At 55.4% G+C, this 19760-nt stretch overlaps 7 protein-coding genes across 7 annotated transcripts; 3 read left to right on the forward strand and 4 right to left on the reverse strand.

Moving 5' to 3' along the window:
• Positions 1-337: 337 nt before the first annotated feature.
• Positions 338-3439, forward strand: KVR01_011963 (uncharacterized protein; the record flags this gene model as incomplete). Its single annotated transcript, XM_044790811.1, has 4 exons — positions 338-1190; positions 1306-1649; positions 2458-3052; positions 3225-3439. 4 exons carry the CDS (start codon positions 338-340, stop codon positions 3437-3439), a joined length of 2007 nt encoding a protein of 668 aa, XP_044639044.1.
• A 1697-nt stretch (positions 3440-5136) lies between these two features.
• KVR01_012052 (uncharacterized protein) lies at positions 5137-6775 on the forward strand (the record flags this gene model as incomplete). Its single annotated transcript, XM_044786971.1, has 2 exons — positions 5137-5943; positions 6032-6775. 2 exons carry the CDS (start codon positions 5137-5139, stop codon positions 6773-6775), a joined length of 1551 nt encoding a protein of 516 aa, XP_044639133.1.
• A 529-nt stretch (positions 6776-7304) lies between these two features.
• Positions 7305-9257, reverse strand: KVR01_011912 (uncharacterized protein; the record flags this gene model as incomplete). The annotated part of the gene is made up of 5 exons (XM_044789992.1): positions 7305-7508; positions 7542-7987; positions 8114-8218; positions 8278-8713; positions 8778-9257. The coding sequence occupies 5 exons, from the start codon at positions 9255-9257 to the stop codon at positions 7305-7307; spliced, it is 1671 nt and encodes a 556-aa protein (XP_044638993.1).
• A 521-nt stretch (positions 9258-9778) lies between these two features.
• KVR01_012055 (uncharacterized protein) lies at positions 9779-11257 on the reverse strand. Its single transcript, XM_044794901.1, has 4 exons — positions 11014-11257; positions 10639-10949; positions 10282-10530; positions 9779-10191 (listed from the first exon to the last, which is right to left on the reverse strand). Exons 1-4 carry the CDS (start codon positions 11081-11083, stop codon positions 9952-9954), a joined length of 870 nt encoding a protein of 289 aa, XP_044639136.1. The 5' UTR covers positions 11084-11257; the 3' UTR covers positions 9779-9951.
• A 759-nt stretch (positions 11258-12016) lies between these two features.
• Positions 12017-13651, reverse strand: KVR01_012103 (uncharacterized protein; the record flags this gene model as incomplete). The annotated part of the gene is made up of 1 exon (XM_044789638.1): positions 12017-13651. One exon carries the CDS (start codon positions 13649-13651, stop codon positions 12017-12019), a length of 1635 nt encoding a protein of 544 aa, XP_044639184.1.
• An 855-nt stretch (positions 13652-14506) lies between these two features.
• Positions 14507-17140, forward strand: KVR01_011959 (uncharacterized protein; the record flags this gene model as incomplete). The annotated part of the gene is made up of 6 exons (XM_044791654.1): positions 14507-14706; positions 14770-15095; positions 16066-16138; positions 16358-16507; positions 16605-16734; positions 16934-17140. The coding sequence occupies 6 exons, from the start codon at positions 14507-14509 to the stop codon at positions 17138-17140; spliced, it is 1086 nt and encodes a 361-aa protein (XP_044639040.1).
• A 676-nt stretch (positions 17141-17816) lies between these two features.
• On the reverse strand, positions 17817-19684 carry KVR01_012080 (uncharacterized protein; the record flags this gene model as incomplete). Its single annotated transcript, XM_044782562.1, has 4 exons — positions 17817-18794; positions 18925-19001; positions 19061-19387; positions 19520-19684. The coding sequence occupies 4 exons, from the start codon at positions 19682-19684 to the stop codon at positions 18002-18004; spliced, it is 1362 nt and encodes a 453-aa protein (XP_044639161.1). The 3' UTR covers positions 17817-18001.
• Positions 19685-19760: the final 76 nt, after the last annotated feature.

Raw genomic sequence — 19760 nt, forward strand, 5'->3', positions numbered from 1 at the left:
GCCATTAAAGGCCTTTTGCCCCCAGTAGGGGGCCAAAAAAGGATGAAGTGACTTATCGCATGTGCCCAACTCGTAAAGCCCAAATTTGTTTGACATCATCCACGGCCAGGCCAGGCCCCCAACCTGAAGTAACTTGGAACCTCAAGCGCTTGGAAGCTTCGATCGCACCCGACGCACGAGCTCTACCTGCTGGCCAGTCAACGGGGCCATCGCTCATCAACCCAACAAGCACCACAACAAACAAAGCGACAAAGACTCCTGCAAGGCGCACAGTTTGCTACCCGCACCCACCCTTTCTCCCATCCCTTGCTGCCCGTTCCCCCAGGCCAAAAAGACCATGTCCGCAGAGGAGCTCCTCAAGAAGATCCACAACCGCGAGGCAGTCCTGCTCGCCAGGGCCGCCGAGACCGAGGCGCGAGAGGCCGAGCTGCAAGACCTCAAGGACTCGCTCACGAGGCTCGAGCGCGCCCGCGACGGCATCCGCGACGCCATCCAGGGTGCCCTGTCCGGCAACGTACCCAGCCCAGGCCCAGGCCCGAACCCAAACACGGGCGGCGTTGCGCCCGCTGACTTGATCGAGCTGGCTGTCAAGGGCAGCTCGAGCAGCAGCAGTGGCAGCAGCATCAGTGGCAGCAGTGGCGGCAGCAGTGGCAGCAGCGACAGCAACCCCAGCAACCCATTCCTGGGTGAAGGTGGCGGCGTCAACCTATCCGCCCACGAGGCTGTCGGCCTTGCGCTGATCGCCATGAGGGACGAGCTGGGCCCCAAGGAGCTGGTCAAGTTCGTCATCCAGACTGCCATCCAGTCCAGCGGTCTGGATTCCCAAGAGGTGATCCAGGCCGCACTCGAGACCGCCGCCGGGGACGAGCTTACCGTGGACGACGTCGTGCATGCTTGTCTGGGTGCGGCGAGGGACGCCGGGCCCACGAGCATGTCCGCCCGCGCCATCGTGGGCCCCGCCGTGAGGACGGCGTCGCTCCTTGGCTGCGAGGTGCCCGTCATCTTCAAGGAGATGTTTTATGCGGCCGCCTCTATCCTTCCGCATGATCCGGCCATGACCAGGAGCAGCGTCCTTTCTGTGCTTGGCTGTGCGATGGGCATGGGGATGACTCGCCAAGACCTCATGGATGTGATGGAGGTCTTCTCGAGGGAGGTCAAGCATGGTGCATTCGGCGGTGGATCTGGTGGAGGTGCGTATATATCTACACGGGGTGCTCATAGTAATGTCCTACATGTGGCCTACGCGATGACAACCTCCTCACGGCGGTTTCCTGCCCATTCACTTGCTAACATGTTCTTCGGCAGAGCCACCGCGCACAGTTGGTCCCTCCACTCCCCTGGAGACCCAAGATCCCGACCCACTGCAGCCTCATCATCCTCAGCAATCGCAACCGGGCGCCGACTCCGCCGATCATGCAGACACTATTAACGTGGCACTGGACCATTCCGCCGACACCAGCCATCTAGACCCAGTCAACAACGACACCCAGGGACTACCCGCTGAGGAAGACATTCTTGAATCAGTACTCTTTGCACCCCCCTCCTCCCCATCATATCCCCAGTCCATCAACAACGCCAGATCGAGCCCCGCGCCTGCTCCGATTCCAGCCAAGCGCAGGGCAGGTGATGAGGAGGATGACAACAGCGACGCGGCTAGGCCTAGCAAAAAGATCAGGACTGGGTCGGAGGGCAGTGAAGACGCTGAGAAGTGAGCAGCGGTCGGATGGGATGGCCGGGATTGCTTTTTCTCGTGCTTTCTTTGGAAGGAGCGTTGGGCAGTCGCGTTCACCAGACCGTTGACCGTTGCCACATCTCGCGGGCTTGGATCACTTGATTGCAAAAGAAGAGCTGGTGAAGACACAAGATGTCATTGATGCTTGCTGGTCTCAGTATCTAAGTAATGCCTCTTGTTTGGCAAGGTTCTGGTACGAACCAGCTTGGCTTTGTTGCTGGTGGTATCACAGTAGACACTCGTAGCAATGACACCCAGCAGGTCAACAGACTGGCTGCATAGATAGGCAAAGGAAGGTATTTTCTCAGACGACCAGTCAAGCTGTCAAGGCAGGCACATTGGCACCGGGATAGGCACTCAGGTCCCTGCATACTTGGGTACTGGGTGCTTGTCGATGTCCAACTTATGGCAGTTGCCAGGTGTGGCTCGTCCCCTCCTTCCCTCTGTCTCTCTCTCTCTTTCTCTCTCTATCCCCCCTCTATACCTCCCCCCCTTCCCTCCCCCCTCTGACCTTCTGTCCTTCTCGCCCTCCCCCCTCCCCCCTCCCCCTCCCTCTTTCTCTCTCTAACCCTCTCTCTCCCACCCTCCCTCCCACCCCACCCAATCTTGACCCACCTGGGCACCCAGCCTAACAAAAGCAGCTCTCTACCTTCCACCATTCACACATCAAGCCCTTTCCCAACCATCACACCTAACGTTTGTACAAAATGTCTCACTTTACCAAGCTCAAGGAGCAGTTTGTTGCCCAGGAAAGCCTGCTCCAAGAGAAGATCAAAAATGTCGATGAGCTCGCCGCCCTCACCAAGAAGCTCGAGGAGCAGAAGCTCGCCCTCTCCGCCAAGTCTGCAGAGCTCCAGCAGTGCGCTGGCGACGTCACAGGCATGAAGACCCGCATGAACCTGCTGTCCGACCTCGCCGCCCCGCTCGATGCCGCAATGAAAGTCAAGATCACCGCCGACGACGTGCTCCAGCAGGTGCTCGAGGCCGTCCTTCGCAACAAGTACCTCACCAGCGGCGAGATCATGGAGCGCACCGTCAACATCGCCAAGGGCGTGGGCGAACGGGCCCGCGGCGACATCCTGGCCGACATCATCGCCGACCTGATCGACGACGAGCAGGGCCTCAAGGCAGCCATCGAGGCTTCCATGGCCAACTTTTCCAGCCCCAACGACGTCCTGAAGACCACCCTGGCCATCGCGCTGAAGCAAGGCGCCAAGCCCGCCGACCTCCTCGAGGGCGTCGCAAAGACCGCTTACGACATGCTCGGCGACAAGGCAAAGGCATCATCCACTCCCCAGCCCGCCAAGGAGGCTCCGATTGGTATGACCCCACACAAGCCCGAACATTCTTCTCATCCCGGAGGCTAACATGTCAACCCCACACAGCAGTCAACCTTCCCAAGGAGAACGTCCCCCCTGGCGGTCAGTCCCAGGCGGCCCACCCCGTCCCCGTCAACAAGCATGGTCTCCGAGGCCAGGCTGAGGACTTCAAGCCGCGCGATGCCCTGAGAGGACCCCCGAACGGAAGCCTGAACGGAGCCCCGAACGGAACCCAGCACGGAAACCAGGACGGAACCAAGAACGCCGGAGGTGGGTGGGAGTCCTTTGCTCTTGGCAGCGCCGTGACCAATCTCGGTGGAGATCACGGAGCCTCCCCTGGACGCGCCGCGCCGTCTGGTATGCGTGGCAGCTGGAGCACCATCCCTAACTGGGGCCTTTGAATCCCAGAATATTGGTTGGAGCTCAACTGGAAATACATTACGATGGTTGTGGCGGTGTAAAAGAGGATGGATGTCTGGCCTGAGGGACCGGTGATCGTTTGGCATTCCTTTGTCAACAATTAGCAACTAGCATTCGAACCATCAACTAATAGGAATTCATTCCACGTCTATGCTCGCATTCATCCAATGAGGTAGTTACATTGTAGGCCCACAAAAGCCCCTTGCGTGACGGGCTGGAATGCTTCGGACAGGCGCAGCCTCGCTTACAGTCTCGCAGCAGCCAGCATCAAAGTCAGCAACCTACGGCAAACACGCCACAGCCTCAAGACATAAGGATCGCAACGGAGTCCCAACCCCGTTAACATCAGTTATTGTTCTCACCCAAAATCATTACTGATACACAGGTGAGCATTAAAATTAAAACGAAACCAGCTTGTGTCATGCGAGGAGCCCAAACAACACTGCCGACGACGGCCCGCACCAGGTGCGGGATCAGGCAGCCCACAAGCACCTGGCCTTCGAGCTCGAGAGGACGGCGAGAAGTCGAGGCACCCCACGAGGACGACTCATCTGTGTGCCTTGAACGCAACAAGGTGCCGAGGCCGCCCCCTGGTTCGAGATCCCGGGCGAGGATGAGGGGCGGGATGCCGGCGAGGCGTCCGGTGGAGGAGGCAGCTGGGTCGGAGGGACCTGCCTCGGCTGCTCGTGGCGGGCTTGGTGTTTGCGAAGCGCGAGACTTGCTTTGTTTTGGCTGGAGATAAGAAGGGTTCGCCAGGGCTTCGGCTATTTTGTCTTGGGTGTGGATGAGAAGGGCATCGGCCCCTTGTATGGGATAGCCTCCTACTGGAAAGCATGCCACGAGAAAACGAAGGAAATTTCTTTAGGGACACATCTCATATGCCAGTCTCACATTGAGAGAGATAGTGTCCCCTGGACTTCATGTTTAGCCCTTCTACGGACTAGGTTCGGTGAGAAGGTGTGTGGTAGAGGGAGCAAGTGGTGTTAATCCCAATACATATAAAACGTGTGCGGTGCCTTCATAAAGAAGCAGCAAACACTTAAGACTTAGCCTTTCAAATAAATACAGTGCCAATAACGGTATAAAGACAGTACAGTACGTGGGACGTGGCCTCAGCCTCGTGCCGCACAGACAAGACTAGGAGACATCACTCTCGACGGCGCCGCTGACTAGGATCGTCGACACAAGTAGCCCAAGGGCTAATCTGCCACGGTGCTAGAGTTAGTAGAGGGAGCAAATGGAAGGAAGCAAAGCCGCCAGGTCCCCTCATGTGCTTTCACAAATTCCTTCAACGTGGCGTCAGGCCCCGAAGGTCCTTTGTAATTATGTGTTGGCTGAAACCGGTTGGATGCATCATGACCCAGATGTCTCCACCTGGTTCCTGAGCGACACGTGCATGGCCTTCAGGGGACGACGTGTGTGGTTGCCCAGGTGCTAAAAATGCACATTCCCGTTGCCATGCCCAAACGGCCGTTTAAAGTTGATCCGCTTTACCACGAATCCAAAACAAAATCAGCATTTCAGGAACCTTCTGACAGCTACCAGGCAACAACTCTTGTCGAGGCTATTTGTTTGCCTGTTTTCTTCTCTTTCCCACGCCTTTGGCGACCCCATTCCTCCTTGCTTTTGCAATACACTCATCTTGGATTTGTGAACACCGAAGCCATGGATGTCTTCCAAAACATGAGCGCCGCGCCGCTCGAGCCAGCAAAGGTACCCTACAAATCAACGACGATCAGAATCCCGAAGAACGATGGGCTTTTGGCGCGCAAGCCCAGGGACAGCCTGCTCTGCACAGTCTGCGACAGACCAGGACACCTGAAATGTTCAGGATGCCACTCGATGCGATATTGCTCTGTTCAATGCCAGAAGCTCGACCGCAACACGCACAAATTCTTCTGCAAGTCATTCGCACGGTTCACGGACGACAAGCGGCCTTCCCCTCATCACGTCAGGGCCATTGTGTTTCCGGAGCACAAGACGCAGCCGGAGTGGACGTGGGTCTTGAGGAACGATGACCGCACTGCTCTCTGTCTGTCGCACATGTACGAGCGTCTAGACACCGACGGCCTGACGGAGCAGATGCCTGTCATGTACATGAGCTGCACGGTCAAGCGCGTGGCGCCACACTGGCTCTTCAGCCTCATCCTCAGCCAGTCCAACGAGCGCAAGTGGACTTCGATGATCAACCAGAGCGTGTTGAACCTCGGGCCCCCGGGCCACCTGATGCTCTACTGGGGACCTATGCTGGTGGTTGGAGGGACCCCTCAGATGGCACCTCCAGATCAGCATCACGAACATCCAATGATCAACCGCCTCGAGGATGTGACTCTGGACGACACACCCTTTGTCATCGAAGCCGTTCTTTATGGAGACCACGATTCTCCATGCGTCGTCGACGTCCCCAGATACTCCAGATACTGGAAGTCCTTGCCAGGTCTGAAGGTGAACTGCCTGGGCGACTGTTTGCGTGTACGTTACGGATCCCCTTCCTCGATGTTTCGTCATGTTCTCCCATGCAACACTTCAGGACCCATAGGAATACTAATGGCGCTGATAGTTCCACAGCGAGAAAGACTCGTTCAACATCCCCAAATGGGAGGCCACAGCCGTCCACGAGCGAGTCACCGTACCCAACAAGATGGAACTCAACCTGTGGCGGCAGTTCCCATGCATCCTTCCCTTCCTGCTAGGCCTCCCGTGGCTGTGCCGCCGCGCCGTCAACTGCTTCCCCGAGCCCCAAGAGACGCCCATCGACTGGAAGTTCGCCGTGTCTAAGCTGTCCAACTCGCACCTGGGCAGGGTCCACGCCTGCCTGTACCAGCACGGCTCCGAGTCCTGCGGGTACCCCAGGCCCGAGGTGGATCCCAAGATGCCCGCCAACATCGAGGAGCTGAACCCCCCGGGGACGAGGATCCTCGTGCACCTCTACGGCGAGCCGATCCTCATGGGACACCTCAAGGTGTTCAACTTGTTCGTGAAGCAGGCGAAGCTCGACGACTGGTGGAAGCCCGGTTTTGGGTACAAGACGTTCAACAGGGAGCTGTTCCGCCAGTTCTGGGCCGACAGGAAGAGGGCGAACGACGTCCAGTATGTGGACCTCACGGACGTGCCTTGTCCTTATGCCTGGATGGATAAGCCCCGGCAGGAGGACAGGTACGTCGAGGGGTTTGCGCAGTTTGAACGGCTTTTGCAGGATGCGGTCACTGATGTCTACTTCGACAATGTGTTCCGGGGAGGCAGGCCGAATCCTTGGGCTGGAGGTACCGGGGACTGGAGCGAGTATTTTGACCCTTTGAACTGAGCAGAGCAGCTCTACACGTGGTCCCTTTTTGGAAGCCGGGTCTTGTGAAGTACTTGTGGCAATAGTGGCAGCCGGTGGGGATTGTTTTTTTTTTTTGGATGTCATGTTGAGACGAAAATGACCAGAGTGGAGAAGAACCAAGCAATGGATAATTTTGGTCAACCTAGGTTAGGTAATTATCAACATGATCACACGATGAATAATCTCTCGGTGCCATTTTATTGTCCAGTCGCCACGAACAGTTTTCGCAGTAAGCCCTTCTCCAGGTTCCAAGGTGTTCGCTCAACCATGCATACAACCTCGTGCTGATAGATGAGTCATTTTGGGAAGACGACATGAAACCTTTCCTATGTGCACACGAATCTCAGGAGCTGACCTGGAAGGAGATAGTCGGAGAGCTAGGTGGAAAGCTTCCAGAACTCGGAATGGATTGGCCGAAATTCACTGATGCTTGACTATCTATCCCGGCTTGTTCACGTAAACCGCCACCGGGTCATATAATTCGGATATTGCAGTTCAATGGGCACCATTAATTAGCACCATTCTGCCCGTTGGCGGTCCCGTTCGCGAGCGCCTTTTGCCAAGGCAGCGGCTCAGTAGCAACCTTGACCGGCCCAACATCACCACCGGCATCCCGCCTCTTCTGCCACGCCTCGATATCCCGGTGATCCACAAAGTTGCCGTGGAGCCCCAGCTTGAGCTTGAGGGGCAGGTGGATCACGGCCAGCGGGCCCTGCGAGAGCCTCTGGGCGTCGAACACGGCGACGTCGTTGCGCAGCTCGTCGAGCCGGTTCACCAGCGCGATCAGGTACCCCTCGCCCTCGGCCGCGTCCTCCCCCCGCGGGATGAAACTCGGCTCCTGCACCGTCGACGTCGGGCCGAAGAAGTACGTGTCCTCGTCGCCGTGGGACAGCGCGTCGTCCGGGTCCCACGTGTAATGCCCCAGGGAGTTAAACAGGCCGCCCGCGGGGGGGCCGCACTTTTGGAAGTCGTACGGCTTTGAGGGGTCGATCCTCGCCTGCCAGAAGTGCTTGTACTTCTTGGTCACCCAGCGGTCGTCGATGCGGCTGAACTCGCCGTTGATGTCCCACACGTAGGCGGGCTTGATGCGTGTCTCGGTCTTGGCTTTTGGGTCGAGGATCCAGCGTGTTGTCTGGCTGTTGAGCTTGTCTCGCGGGGTTATCTTGTCTGGCTGAATGGGCGTGAGCTCCTCTGCATGTTTGGTATGTGTCAGCCGCGTGCTACGAACTCTGTACTGCTGCTCCGTTCTGGGGTGAATTAAGAACAAGAACAAGAACTTGAAGTGAGATTTGGTCAATGGAAGAAAATGTTATGTACCATCTGGGGGCCACCAAAAGAACACATTCCCGTCGGCGACGGTGAGATCGACAACGACGTGGCCGTCTTCATTTTCGTAGCAACCTGCTATGTGGCCCTGGAAGGCTGATAGTAGATGTTAGTTTCCGGGCTGAATAGTGGCAGTAGTCCGGTATGAAACTCACCATTATCTGCCCGGAACCAAATAATGTCTTCGCTTTTTCCGTTACGCCTCGGCACGAGGCCATACCACTGATCCTCGTAGGGGTCCCACGCAAACTTCTCACCTCCTCTCTTCATTCTGTCCATATTAACTTTTATCGGCGTGAGCGGCATTACCACATAGTTCTTGCTCACGCCAATATCATGGATCATGCCAGCGAATGGCGCCTTATAAAACGCCTCCTCCGTCTTCTTCCCATCTGCATCAAAGGTCCACATGATGATGTCGAGACTCCCGTCGTTGCCGTTCCCACCAGCCTCATAAGCGAAACATATCATCTCGCCAGTATCGGGATCAAATTTAGGGTGTGCTGTGAAAGTCGGCGACGTGATCTGGCCCTCAAAGTCGTACCGCCCGAGAGTGTCGAGGGTGACGGGGTCCATGGCGAAAGGCGGTCCCTAATCATTGTTAGCTCTTGAGTGCTCGGCCACGGATCCGCAAGAGAGCAAAGGTGCCACGAACGTCCTCCTTGCTGGCAAGCAGCATCCCTCGCCAAAAAGTGATATTGGTATTCGAAGCTGTCCTGATCACCCCCTTCACGGCCTCATTATCTGTGAACGGGTTCCTGTACCGCCCAAACAGACTCTGCCGCGCGGCCGTCTCGGCCTTGTAACGGTCTGTCTGCACATATCGCTGCTTAAAGTCGGCGTGCCCGTTGGAGATCCTGATCGCGGTAACGGAGCCGTCGCCGTTGAAATGCACGTCGTCTTCGAACAGCGGCGGGAAGCGCTGGTCTGGCTGGATGCGGTAGAAAGTCGCGTTTATTTCCTTGGGGATCGTACCCGTGACTTCAAGGTCGAACACATCGCCTTCAAAACGCGACGGCTTGTTAATTCCGCTGAAGACCGGAGTCTGTGGAAATGTGGTTGCCTCGCCAGGTCTTGTCAGGAGGCCGTCCTTGTACCCCTTTACAGCGGGTGCAAGAGAAAAGATGTGCGCCATGGTGCGAGTTGTGGGGCTACTCGTCTTTGCGCGCAACAGCAGTATCTCAAGGAACTTTGTGGGTTATTGGGATGTTTATTATGGTCAGTTCAATCAAAGTGTCTGGTTCTCTTTCAAGTCCTCGTGCAGTAACCGCATGGAGGTCCCGAGTAGATGACCATTTTCCTCCGGGCCATCAAGAAAGCCCGCACAGTTGAGACGTCGGCTTCAACTCCCCGTGGCGTCGGCATCGCTCCCCAGCATGGCATGCCTCGGCGGCCTGCATTGTGCGCTGCGTTGTTGGAGACCGGGTAATCTATTCCATCTGTCAGGCATTGATCATCCTCGGGATGCGGGGTGAATCTGCTCGATGCTACGGCACTTGCAGGCGAAATGGAGCTCTCATCCCTGAGCTCCAGGCTGGAATATCTCCAACTGGGCAAGAATCCCCACACTGATTCTCAATGCGGAGCATCCCACTGGGCTGATATCCCCGTAATTCCGCATGGAGGACTAGTGAAACAGTGGGACGGATGCTTGGCTTCAGGCCTAAGTAGTGTATTCATGGCTGCTAGCGATAACAATGCGCTCAAGGAGGTATTTCTATTACCCGTGCAGAGTAGGAACTATGGAGCAGTCCGCTGCAAAATTCAGAGGCAGCATCCAAAAATCAAGGCAAAAACGATTCTCGATCTAGCAGCTGCAATGATAGGTATTAAGCACCGTTGACCGGCTTGTTCTGCAGCAGCTCCGGCAGGATCTTCGTCCCGGGTTGAGACTCGCTAACCCCCTCCTCAGCCCCAGGCCTCGTCTGCCCATCCGGCAACTTTAGGGTGAGGGGCTTGTCCGAGGTGTTCACGTCCTGGCCCCAATGCGGCGCCCTGAGGTCGTCATCGTTCACCTTTTTACCGGTTACAGGGTGAGGGTAGTGGAACGGGATTACTCGCGTGTCAGGCTGTTACGTGTCAGTCAAGTAGTAATTAGGTCCTCTTTGGAATTTTTGAAAAGATCAAGATCAGGGCTTAGGGGGAGGTGGTGTACTTACCCAGAGCATCTTCTGCTCGAGGATCTCGTCCGGACCCATAGGGTCTTCCGGGTATGTCTTCGTCGGCCAGGGTATGTAATTCTTCTTTGTGTGACTCCAGCCGCTCTCAAATTCCGCGTGCCAGAATGGGAAGTAGCGGTAGCGGAAGAGTTTCCAGACACCGTTCTCTTTGATGTACTCGTTCTCGTATAGGCCGCCCTCCCACCACTGTACGTGCCCGCGTGGGTGCGTCTCGTTGACGGAGTCGTGCTAGTATGTGTTAGACGTCGGCCACAGCATCGAGACCATACACTCCGAGGCCCTCCAACAAAGGACAGTGCCGCCGCAGAACCGAAACGGAAGAGAATCTGAGCTCACAGTTCCAGCACTCATTAGCGCTCTCATTCTGACCCACGCGTGCGTGCCACTCGAGTCGACATCCACGATATCTTGCATCATGATGTGGTCGAGAAGAAATCCGTAGACTGGGCCATTGCGGCCCTTGACGAACGCGTTCTGGAACCGGCCCTGGTACAGCCGCTTGACACCCTCCTTGCCCCTGTATCGAGACCCGAGGAACTCGACGTACGTGTCCGGATGGTCGGCGAACATGTCCACTACCTCGTTGTAGAGGCACTTGTCGAGATAGTACCCATACTTGAAGTGGGTTTTACGGATCTCTGCTTCATCTGCGTCCTAGTTGTCAGCGCAAGTGTCATTCTCGGCTGGCTGGACGAATTCTGAGGCGCTCACCAGCTACTCGTGTGACCTCCTTCTGCAGGGCAGCAACCTGCTTCTTTAGTTCGGCGACTTCTGCTTCCATGACGGCGGCGACGACGTGGAGGTGTGCAAGCGAGGTACGACTTTGCTTCGGATATGCTTGATCTGAGTAGATGATCTCAAAATTTCCGTCGAATATGACAGATTATTTCACGACAGAGCGGGGCTTTTACCTGCTCTTTAGTTTTATAACCCGAACCACTAAATCCGCATCAACTCTTACTACGAATGATCAGCATGATGTGGAGTAGTGGGGCTATTGGCGGTTCCCTAGTTCCCGTCCGGGGTAAAGATCCACCTGGAGACCTTCTCTACGGGGCAAAACAGCTCGGACTCGGCCGGGTGCTCCTCAATGCGGGGCTTGAGGACAGGGGGACTGGTTCGTAATGCATGACAGCTCCTCGGTAGGTTCCTCTACGTCTAGGCTGTCGCTGTTTTCCGGCACCATGTTTTTCCCGATATTTATCCACGATATTTCCTCGTATCTTTTCCGGGCCTGATGCTGCATTGATAAACCTGTGGGGGGTACCTAGGTCTCTCAGCAACTGACCGTATTGGCTTATCGTAATTAGGTTTCACTGAAACATAGGGGTTCTCGGAATAACGGTCGCTTGGCAAAAACCAGTTGACTGCACCGGCACGATCGCAGCAAGAGATTATAGATTATCTGCGCCCGCGAGTCTCAAGCGCCATATGTTTATTAAGTATTGAGGTCTTCCACTTCTTACGTCTACACACAACCTCCATACTCCCCAGGCTCCTCTCCGTGGTTTCACAAACAAAGCCTTTCGCAAGAAGCCCCTGGCAGGCTTTGGTACGAATGCATCAGTGTGTCGCAAGTCGATCTCATTCATGTGCCACGTTTGTGGGCCCACGAACGCATTGGTAGTGTCTGGCTGTAGCAACGAAGGGGAATGTTACTTTCTGACGCTCGTTTCTTCTGTCAAGTCAACAACATCCATGACTTCGGGTGTCTTCAAAGGTCGGCCCTCCGGACTCCAGTGCTTTTGTGGCGGCCTTCGAACCATTCATGAACAAGTAATTTGTCCGCGCCCACACGATCCTCTGGGAACCACCTCAGGACTTGTCTCAGGAGGTCCACCGCTCCGGGGATCGCTTCGCGCTCAAGCCGCCGCCTGATGGAGAACTCTGAGGTGCCTTCGACCACTGGGAATGCAGGCCTCTCGTATCTGTCCGCGGACGCAGCAACAGATGCGCTAATGGTCTTTGGTGGTCTCCACATTGTATTGGGATGTGGATTACAAGCCTCATAGCCGATGACTCCGTACAGATTATCGTCTATTCCGTGCTGTGCTGTGACTCGTTCCCGCCTATTGCTGAGGCTCTCTTTATCCCACAACAAGTGGGCGCCGTGGTCTGCTTGGCTGTCAGGGCTGTAGAACGAGCTAGACTCGATAAACTTGGACCTGTACGGCTCCGGCATTGGCCCCAGTGACAGCTCCACCTCCCCGAAATTAAAACCGCCAAAGAGTTCGAATGGGGTGCTGCCGCACAAAACCTCCACCATTGTGCAGCCGAGTGCCCAGAGATCACTCCCGATGCTGGGCTGCTGCGAGCCGAGCTCGGGGTGGCACTCAGGGGCAGCGTAGTTGTCCGGGATAGCTGTCGGTATGTTCGGGCATGCCGTTTCGAAGGCAACCCCGAAGTCGATTATTGCAATCTCTTTGGTGATGCACTCGTCTTCCAAATGTAACTCGAGGGGCTCTATGGCGTACAGCGGCGCATGAGGGCCGCATGGCGGCTCACCATCTATGGGCTCGTCGACCGCGTATATCTCATATGCTTCTGGGTCTGGCAGGTAAATCTCCATCTCCTCTTCAGTAAGATCCTCTAGCGTAGTCTTGAACAATATGTTCGGTGGCCGGAAATCACCGTGCCCGAGACCGTGGCGGTGCATGAAGTCCATGCCTTCGACGAGCTGGAAGCAAATATCCTTCAGCAATGAAGTGTCGTTCCAATTGTGCCTTCGTGAACTGGTAATGGAGGGACCCAACAGTCTCGTCACTATACAGATATGCTCTCCGTTCGGACCCCTTTGTGTGAAAGTTTCCAATGGCATGGCGATATGATTTTGCCACGCTTCTTCTGGAGAGATACCACCCAACATGTTTTGAACCCTCAGCTCTGGTAATTTATCGGACTGTCCTGAGAGCTCGGCTCGTAGGACCTTTACTGCGCAAAACTTGCCCTTCAACAGATCTCGGCATAGCCAAATGAGTCCATATGTTCCTTGTCCCAATTTGTGCCAGACCTCAAACCGGCTGTCCTCGCCGAGTAAGTCTCCCAGGACAACAGGATGGTGGCCTCCGGGCCTATACTGCTCAAAGTCCTCGAGGTTCTGATATTCGCTTCCATCCCACGGGTAATATCGCTGTCCCGGCGGCAACTGCACGTCGTCACCTGGGTATTCGTACCCATCATAACAAAACTCTTCAGAGAGATCGTGTTCCACGATATGTGGGGGATCGAAGCCATAGTCTTCATAGAAATTGTCTGAATCTTCCAGAAAAGTGGGGTGCGCTTCGTGGGCTGGCTCACCAAGATCATCTGCGGCATGGATAGGCCTACCGGCTCCCGAAGAGTTTTCCATGGCGGATATCTGGACCGGACCAGAGGCAATAGAACGGAGTTTGAGCAATGTGGATTGTTGGCTACCAGTCCAGGACTTATTGTTTATTCCTTTTCGCTCATGTTATTCATCTGCCTTTGGGGACAGGTATTTGTTAGGGCCGAGCGTAGCACTTGAGCTTGACTTGGATGGACGAGGGCTCTTTCTGGGAACAATGAGCCTTTGACCACACTGGTCATAATTGTGGGGCGGATCGGTACCATGCTGCTTTGTCAAATTCTTTGACAGATGTCCACAATTGGGAAGAGATCAACCTGAAATCATGTGTCATTTTGATTAATTAGAAAAGCTTTTAATAGCTCAAAACAGACTGAGCGAGCCGGTTGCCAAGAACGACATTAGACATGGTGTTTGTCACCCGGCTGAGAAGGACAACGAGCTTTATCGAGCCAATAGCTTTCATGATGGTGTGAATGAATACTCCAGACTTCAAAATGACCTGTAATTACCTAGAAATTTCAGTCTGTCTCGCGGACACGTCTCGGTAAACCAGCGACTCTCATTGCAAACAAAAAAGAGGAGCTGGCCAGGGAAGTCCAAAGCAAAGAGATACACAAGAGAAGATCAGGATCCCTCGAGATACACAACTACAAGATGGCCAGAACTCAAAAACCGTGGCACCCTTACGCGAGGCGAAACCTCGACTCGCGGCGGCGCCAGAAGTGTTTCAATGACGCCTTCAGCAAATACGTCCCGAGGAGAAGTGCCAGTGCCAGATACGCTGGAGGCACCCAAGTCCCACATAGGCCATACGTGTCCTCGTTGAAAAGCACGAAGGCTAAGGCTGTGAAGGAAGCGTGGAAGTATTGCAACGGGATGAGAATTGGCAAAGGCGTTGCGATGAGTCCCGGCGAACTCGACAGGCTGTATAAGGGCTCCGGGAAAGGGACACTGAGTGATCCAAAGATTTACTACAATACAAACACTAACAGTGTGTCCAGAGTGCTGCTTGAACAGTGCGAGAAGGTTGCCAAGGACGAGGCACGACGGCTTGGGATGACGTGTGCCGTCATCAGGTAAGTGACTCGCTCAAGTGACCCTTCGTGAAGAGGACATCCGGATGCTGACCATATTTACAGAGGCGATCTACACAACACTACTCGAACCCTGGATGAGTATACCAAAGAGGTCATCATGGTCGAGGACCCAACGAACAAGGGCAAATTGATACCGCTCTTGGAGCCTATCGACGATCACTTGACGATAGCATTCGGGTCAGTCCTCTATGACCGCACCACCTGTGGGACTGACAACATCCAGATACAGGGTCACCTGTTCCTCAATGTTGAGCGAGAACCCGGGTCAACGTCTTGGACAAACCAGCGCCACGAGTCCGGGCTCATTTTGCCAAAGCCGCTCTGGGACATGTCCAAGGAATTCGATGCTGGTCTTGCAAAGATCACAGGTAAGATGCCGCCCTGGAAGCGTAGGCACATCCAAGTTGACTATGAGGAGTGCGGCCAGGAGTACTGGGAGAGAGGCACGTCTCTCAAACATAACCCGTACAACTGGCGGTTCAAGAGGTAAGCTGCAGGTAAGTTGTTATATCTTGGTCTCATACTGCCAAGAACGAATAAAACGGCTCCCATGCTCGTGACCATCGGAGGTCTTCCAAAGTTGGGCAGAACTCAAAGTTGCCGCATAAACGATACAGATTACCTTAGACATCTACTTTTTCGGGTTATTCCGGAACAAGGCAAAAGCCTGACGGTCTCCTACTTCTAAGTTTCCTATGTACTCTCACAATCAAATTTGGTTTCTTACTGGATCAAGTTCCATAGAATCAGGTCACAGACTTCGTAGAAAAATCGACTTGCCGCCGTCCATCGAAAACTCTACGGCACAAAATTTTAGACGCTGATCTCACATATCTGAATTGCCAATGCACCAATGTGAACTCTCTTACAGTTGTCACTAGTCCACCTTTGTCGGACATGAACTCGAGCTTGATTACCTTATTCCCTGCACTCCTCTTTTCCTTCATCCCACACATTCGTGTTCTCATCCCCCCAGATGTTTCTTTCTATCTTTTCTCGGCGGTCTCACGCTGAATAAGCCACTCTTGCCACAGGATACCATATTATGTCAAAGCCGTGCTCACATGGTGACGGCTGGTGGTTCTCGTTCCGCGGCGCCGAGGCCAGAGCAGTCAAAGACAACATGAACCAGGCAGTGGAACTGAGCCCACGCCCGTGGACTTGAGATCTGGGCGAGTTTTCCCCCCCTTTGTCCAAGGCGCAAAGCGCTCCCGCCTGTAAACTCTGTGACCAGTACGAAGACGTTCATGCCAAACAAAGCTTGTGGGCACAAAGGCTGTGCAGCCTCACCTCGCCACCCAGACAAAGCCAACTGGCTCTAACCTCGAGGCAAGTGAGTCCACGCCGGGGTGGTAAACCAACCAACCAACCTGCCCTCCCTGCGTATCGTAACCCACACACCTTTTGACAAGTCCAATTTCTAGATCCAACAACAACGAGCCGAAGCACGCCACACGTCCTCTTGCTAGTACCATGAGTTGGGTCAGGAAAGCCATAGACGGCATCAAGGCCAACCCCTACGAGGAGCTCTACCCCACGGCATATGGTAACTCACCTGAGAAGCCAGATGTAAGCACCCACAAAGCCCAAGCTCCTGCCGATACTTGCTTTACTACCAATACCAAGCAAGCATTCCCCTGGAGACTGTGTTGACAAACCAAAACCCCCAGATATTCTGGGGCCTCAGCCCAAACGACATCCCAAGGCCGGTCAAAGACGCAGTTGAGACGGCCGTGCGGCAGCAGATAGTTGAGCATGGCCTCACTTGCGCCATCATCCGGTAGGATTGTCCTTATCCCGCCGCTGGCCCCCCCCCCTCCCAAGCCGAGAGAGCAACCTAGACAGCTGACACCTGACACCGGCCTCGTGCTTTCCAGCCTCGAAACGCTCGCCGGATACTACGACGGCGCCAAGAACAAAAACACCGCCACCGCTGGCGCCCCGGACGAGCCCGTCGGCCACTTCGCCATCTACCTAGGCACGACCCCAGCAGACGCCGAGCTCAAGGTCAGTCAGTCAGCCCGCCCTGGGGCCTGCCAGCCCTTGGAAACCCAACCCCCCCCCCCCCCGTTCCCGTCCATGAGCACCGTCTCGCCTCTCACGGCACTACACTAGTTTACTTACCTCACCACGGGCCTTGCCCTTGTCCCCAACCTCCCCTTGGCCCCCAAAAGGGTCCAAAAGCTGACCCAGCCATTTCCATCAGACGCACCTCCCCGCAGGCTCAGGCAAGCCAGGTCCGCCCCACGCGTCGGCCAGCCCAGCCGCAGAGCAGGATGATGATGGGGCGCGGACGCCGTCGATGAGTGAGATTGAGGAGGAATACAGCCAGGTGGAGAAAAAGTCCAAGGGGGCGAGCAAGAGGCTGTCCAAGATCGGGGCCAGTGTTGGGAAGTTTGTGCGGCTCAACTAGATCTATGGTACAATACATCCTTTTCGAGGAAGCGCGGAGGCGGGCGGGGGGCTGCTTGGCCCAGGCACCAGCTTCCTAGTAGGTATACAGTCACAAGGCGCAATGCCAATATTATTTTAATAGTTTTTATTTTCTTATGGTTGACCGATTAAGGATTATGACCTCGGGAGATGGATCAACCAAGCCCCTGTTCCTTGACTCCTCGCCACTCAAGAAAAAAAAAAGCAGAAAACACAAAAAAGACGAGGAAGACAGAGCACGTGGTTCCGACGGGGCTCTGTGGCGACGAATATATGCCTTTTCCCAGATGGACCCTTTGTCTCTGACTGTGATCAATTGCCCCTCACCGATTCCATTCCAATTGTCCCCCCCCCCCTGGGATCCAGGACGTAAGCTGCGCCTCAAACGACAAGTGCCGAGGCCGAGGCCATTGGAATTTGCGTTACCGCTGGGTTCAGGCAAAGCTGACAGCAGCCAAACAAGAGAGGAAGAGCGACATGAGAATGATGTGTGAGAGTCCCTTTCAGATACGAATTCCTCATACTAGTCGTTTTGGGATTGGTTCAGTGTGACACATCACTGGTCAGATTGTTGTGCGTCGACCAATGATCCCTGGGTGAACCAGTCTTGGCCATGATTGGGTCCTGAAGACACGTCTCCATGACCATGATACCTCTCAGGATGCAATCTGAGAAGGGTGAGATTGAGCCGGTGCTGTCGCAACAAGACCGCGGCACGATCCGCAAATCGCTAGTCGCTTGCCGCTCCGCCCAGCCCGACCTAGCATGGTCAGGCCACTCAATACAATCCCAAAGCTGCCAACAAGACCAAAAGTTCGCCGGCCGACATGTGCCGCTGTCCCTAGTACCGGGACCGACGAAACCGAGGTACAATGGTGCGGTTCATGATGACCTTGAGCTCCTCGGTCACGGCCGCGAGTATCTTGTTCTCGCGCTCCTGATCCCAGTCGATCCTGACCCAGTGGTTGGTCACGTGGTCGTAGTAGTTGTTCTTGAACTCCTCACGAGAGAACTTGATGACCTCGAGGATGGCACCGCTGCCCCTCTCCTTGATCAGGGCCTTGAGAAACGGGTGGCAGTTGCTGTACAGCCTCGTCGCAATCTGCTGACCCATGGAGTTCTCCTGGTTGTGGCCGGCGCGCGCGGCGCGGATGTCGGGGCGGATTCGGCAGTCGAGGCGGAGGTTCCTGAGGAGTGGAGCGTCACGTAGGAGAACGAAGGCCGGGAGGACCTTGTGGTTGTTCCAGCCGTGCTGTAGGATGGTGATGTCCCTCAGCCTGGCGATGGTCTCGGGGCGCAGCATGAGGAGGAAGGCGTGAAGGCCTTGGACGTCGCTGAAGAGGAAGGGCTGCTCCCAAAGCTTCTTGGAGGCCTCGCCGTGGATGGTCTTGGAGGCGGCGATGAGGTTGGGCGACAGCTGATTCTTCTTCCTGGGGAGCTGGTTGGCGGGGACTTCGGTCCACTTTCCGTGATGGTACCACTTGGGGGTGAGGAAGTAGGCTGTCCTGATGTTGCTGACGGCGACATGAACCGGAGTGCTCTCGTACTTGTCGGTGAAGGTGCGGATGGTGACGCCATCAGGGTCAACCAGGGCCTCATCGTAGACCTTCAGGCGAAGCTCTGGGGGCAGGTCCCTAAACGACAGTTAATACGGGTCGGGCTGTGGCCTGTGGGATGTCCAAGGTTTCGAGGCTACTCGTGTGGGGACAAAGAGTGTGGTGTGTGTGGGAGACTGGGCCCTCAGAGGTCAGGAGAACAGCTCACATGAGTGGGAAAGGCTTGAACTTGGGAGGCTTGGGCTTGGCCTGGAATCGGCCATTGACCCTGCCCGCAATCTTGCGCTATACACCAAAGTCAGCGAGTTGCGAGTGCGAGTGGCAGTCGAGAGATCGAGACAAACCTTCTTGAGCTTCCTGCGAGAGCCGTAGGTGGCGTCCTCGTACTCGCTGTCGTGGTCGTGGTCGTCGACACTGGGAGTGGTGGTGACCGTCTTGGAAGGCTGAGCACCACCAGCACCACCAGCAGCACCAGCAGCGTTGTTAGAGCCGTCAGAAACGGTAGAGTCCTCGCCAAGCTCCTCGGAATGGTAACCATCCTCCTCGTCCTCGAGTTCGGAGACATCGGCAAAGGATTTGTCGACGTCGTAGTCAACGGTCGCTCGCTTGCGCTTGGGGTAGCGAGCCTTGGTCACGGCTGGGGCCATGTTTGCTTGTGGCGTGTCGCGACTCTGCGGGGTGTTTGTTAGAAGAGCATTCGTGCAGAAACGACGAAAAGCCCCAAGCATCTTCAAATAAGACTGTACGTGTTGGTCTGAGTTTGCTAGTTTGGGGCGCCGCCAGTTGACGGCGTTGAACGCCACGGCCAGAGATGTCGGTGGAGTGTTCAGAAGGCGTTTATTAGAGTGACTTACAGACCGAAGTGAAGCCCTGGTGGAGTTGGTTCTGCGGCCAGATGCAATGGATGTAGAGAGGAGGATGCCAAAGGTGAGGCGAACCAGGTAAAGCGCGCCTTCAAAGTCAGACATGTGCACAAAGTGGCGATGCGGAAGCTGGAATTGTCAAAGCAGGCGACTTGTTTCGAGGATGCCTGTTGGGCTTGCG

Source organism: Diaporthe batatas (assembly GCF_019321695.1).
Source record: "Diaporthe batatas strain CRI 302-4 chromosome Unknown Contig00017, whole genome shotgun sequence".
Classification (NCBI taxonomy): domain Eukaryota; kingdom Fungi; phylum Ascomycota; class Sordariomycetes; order Diaporthales; family Diaporthaceae; genus Diaporthe; species Diaporthe batatas.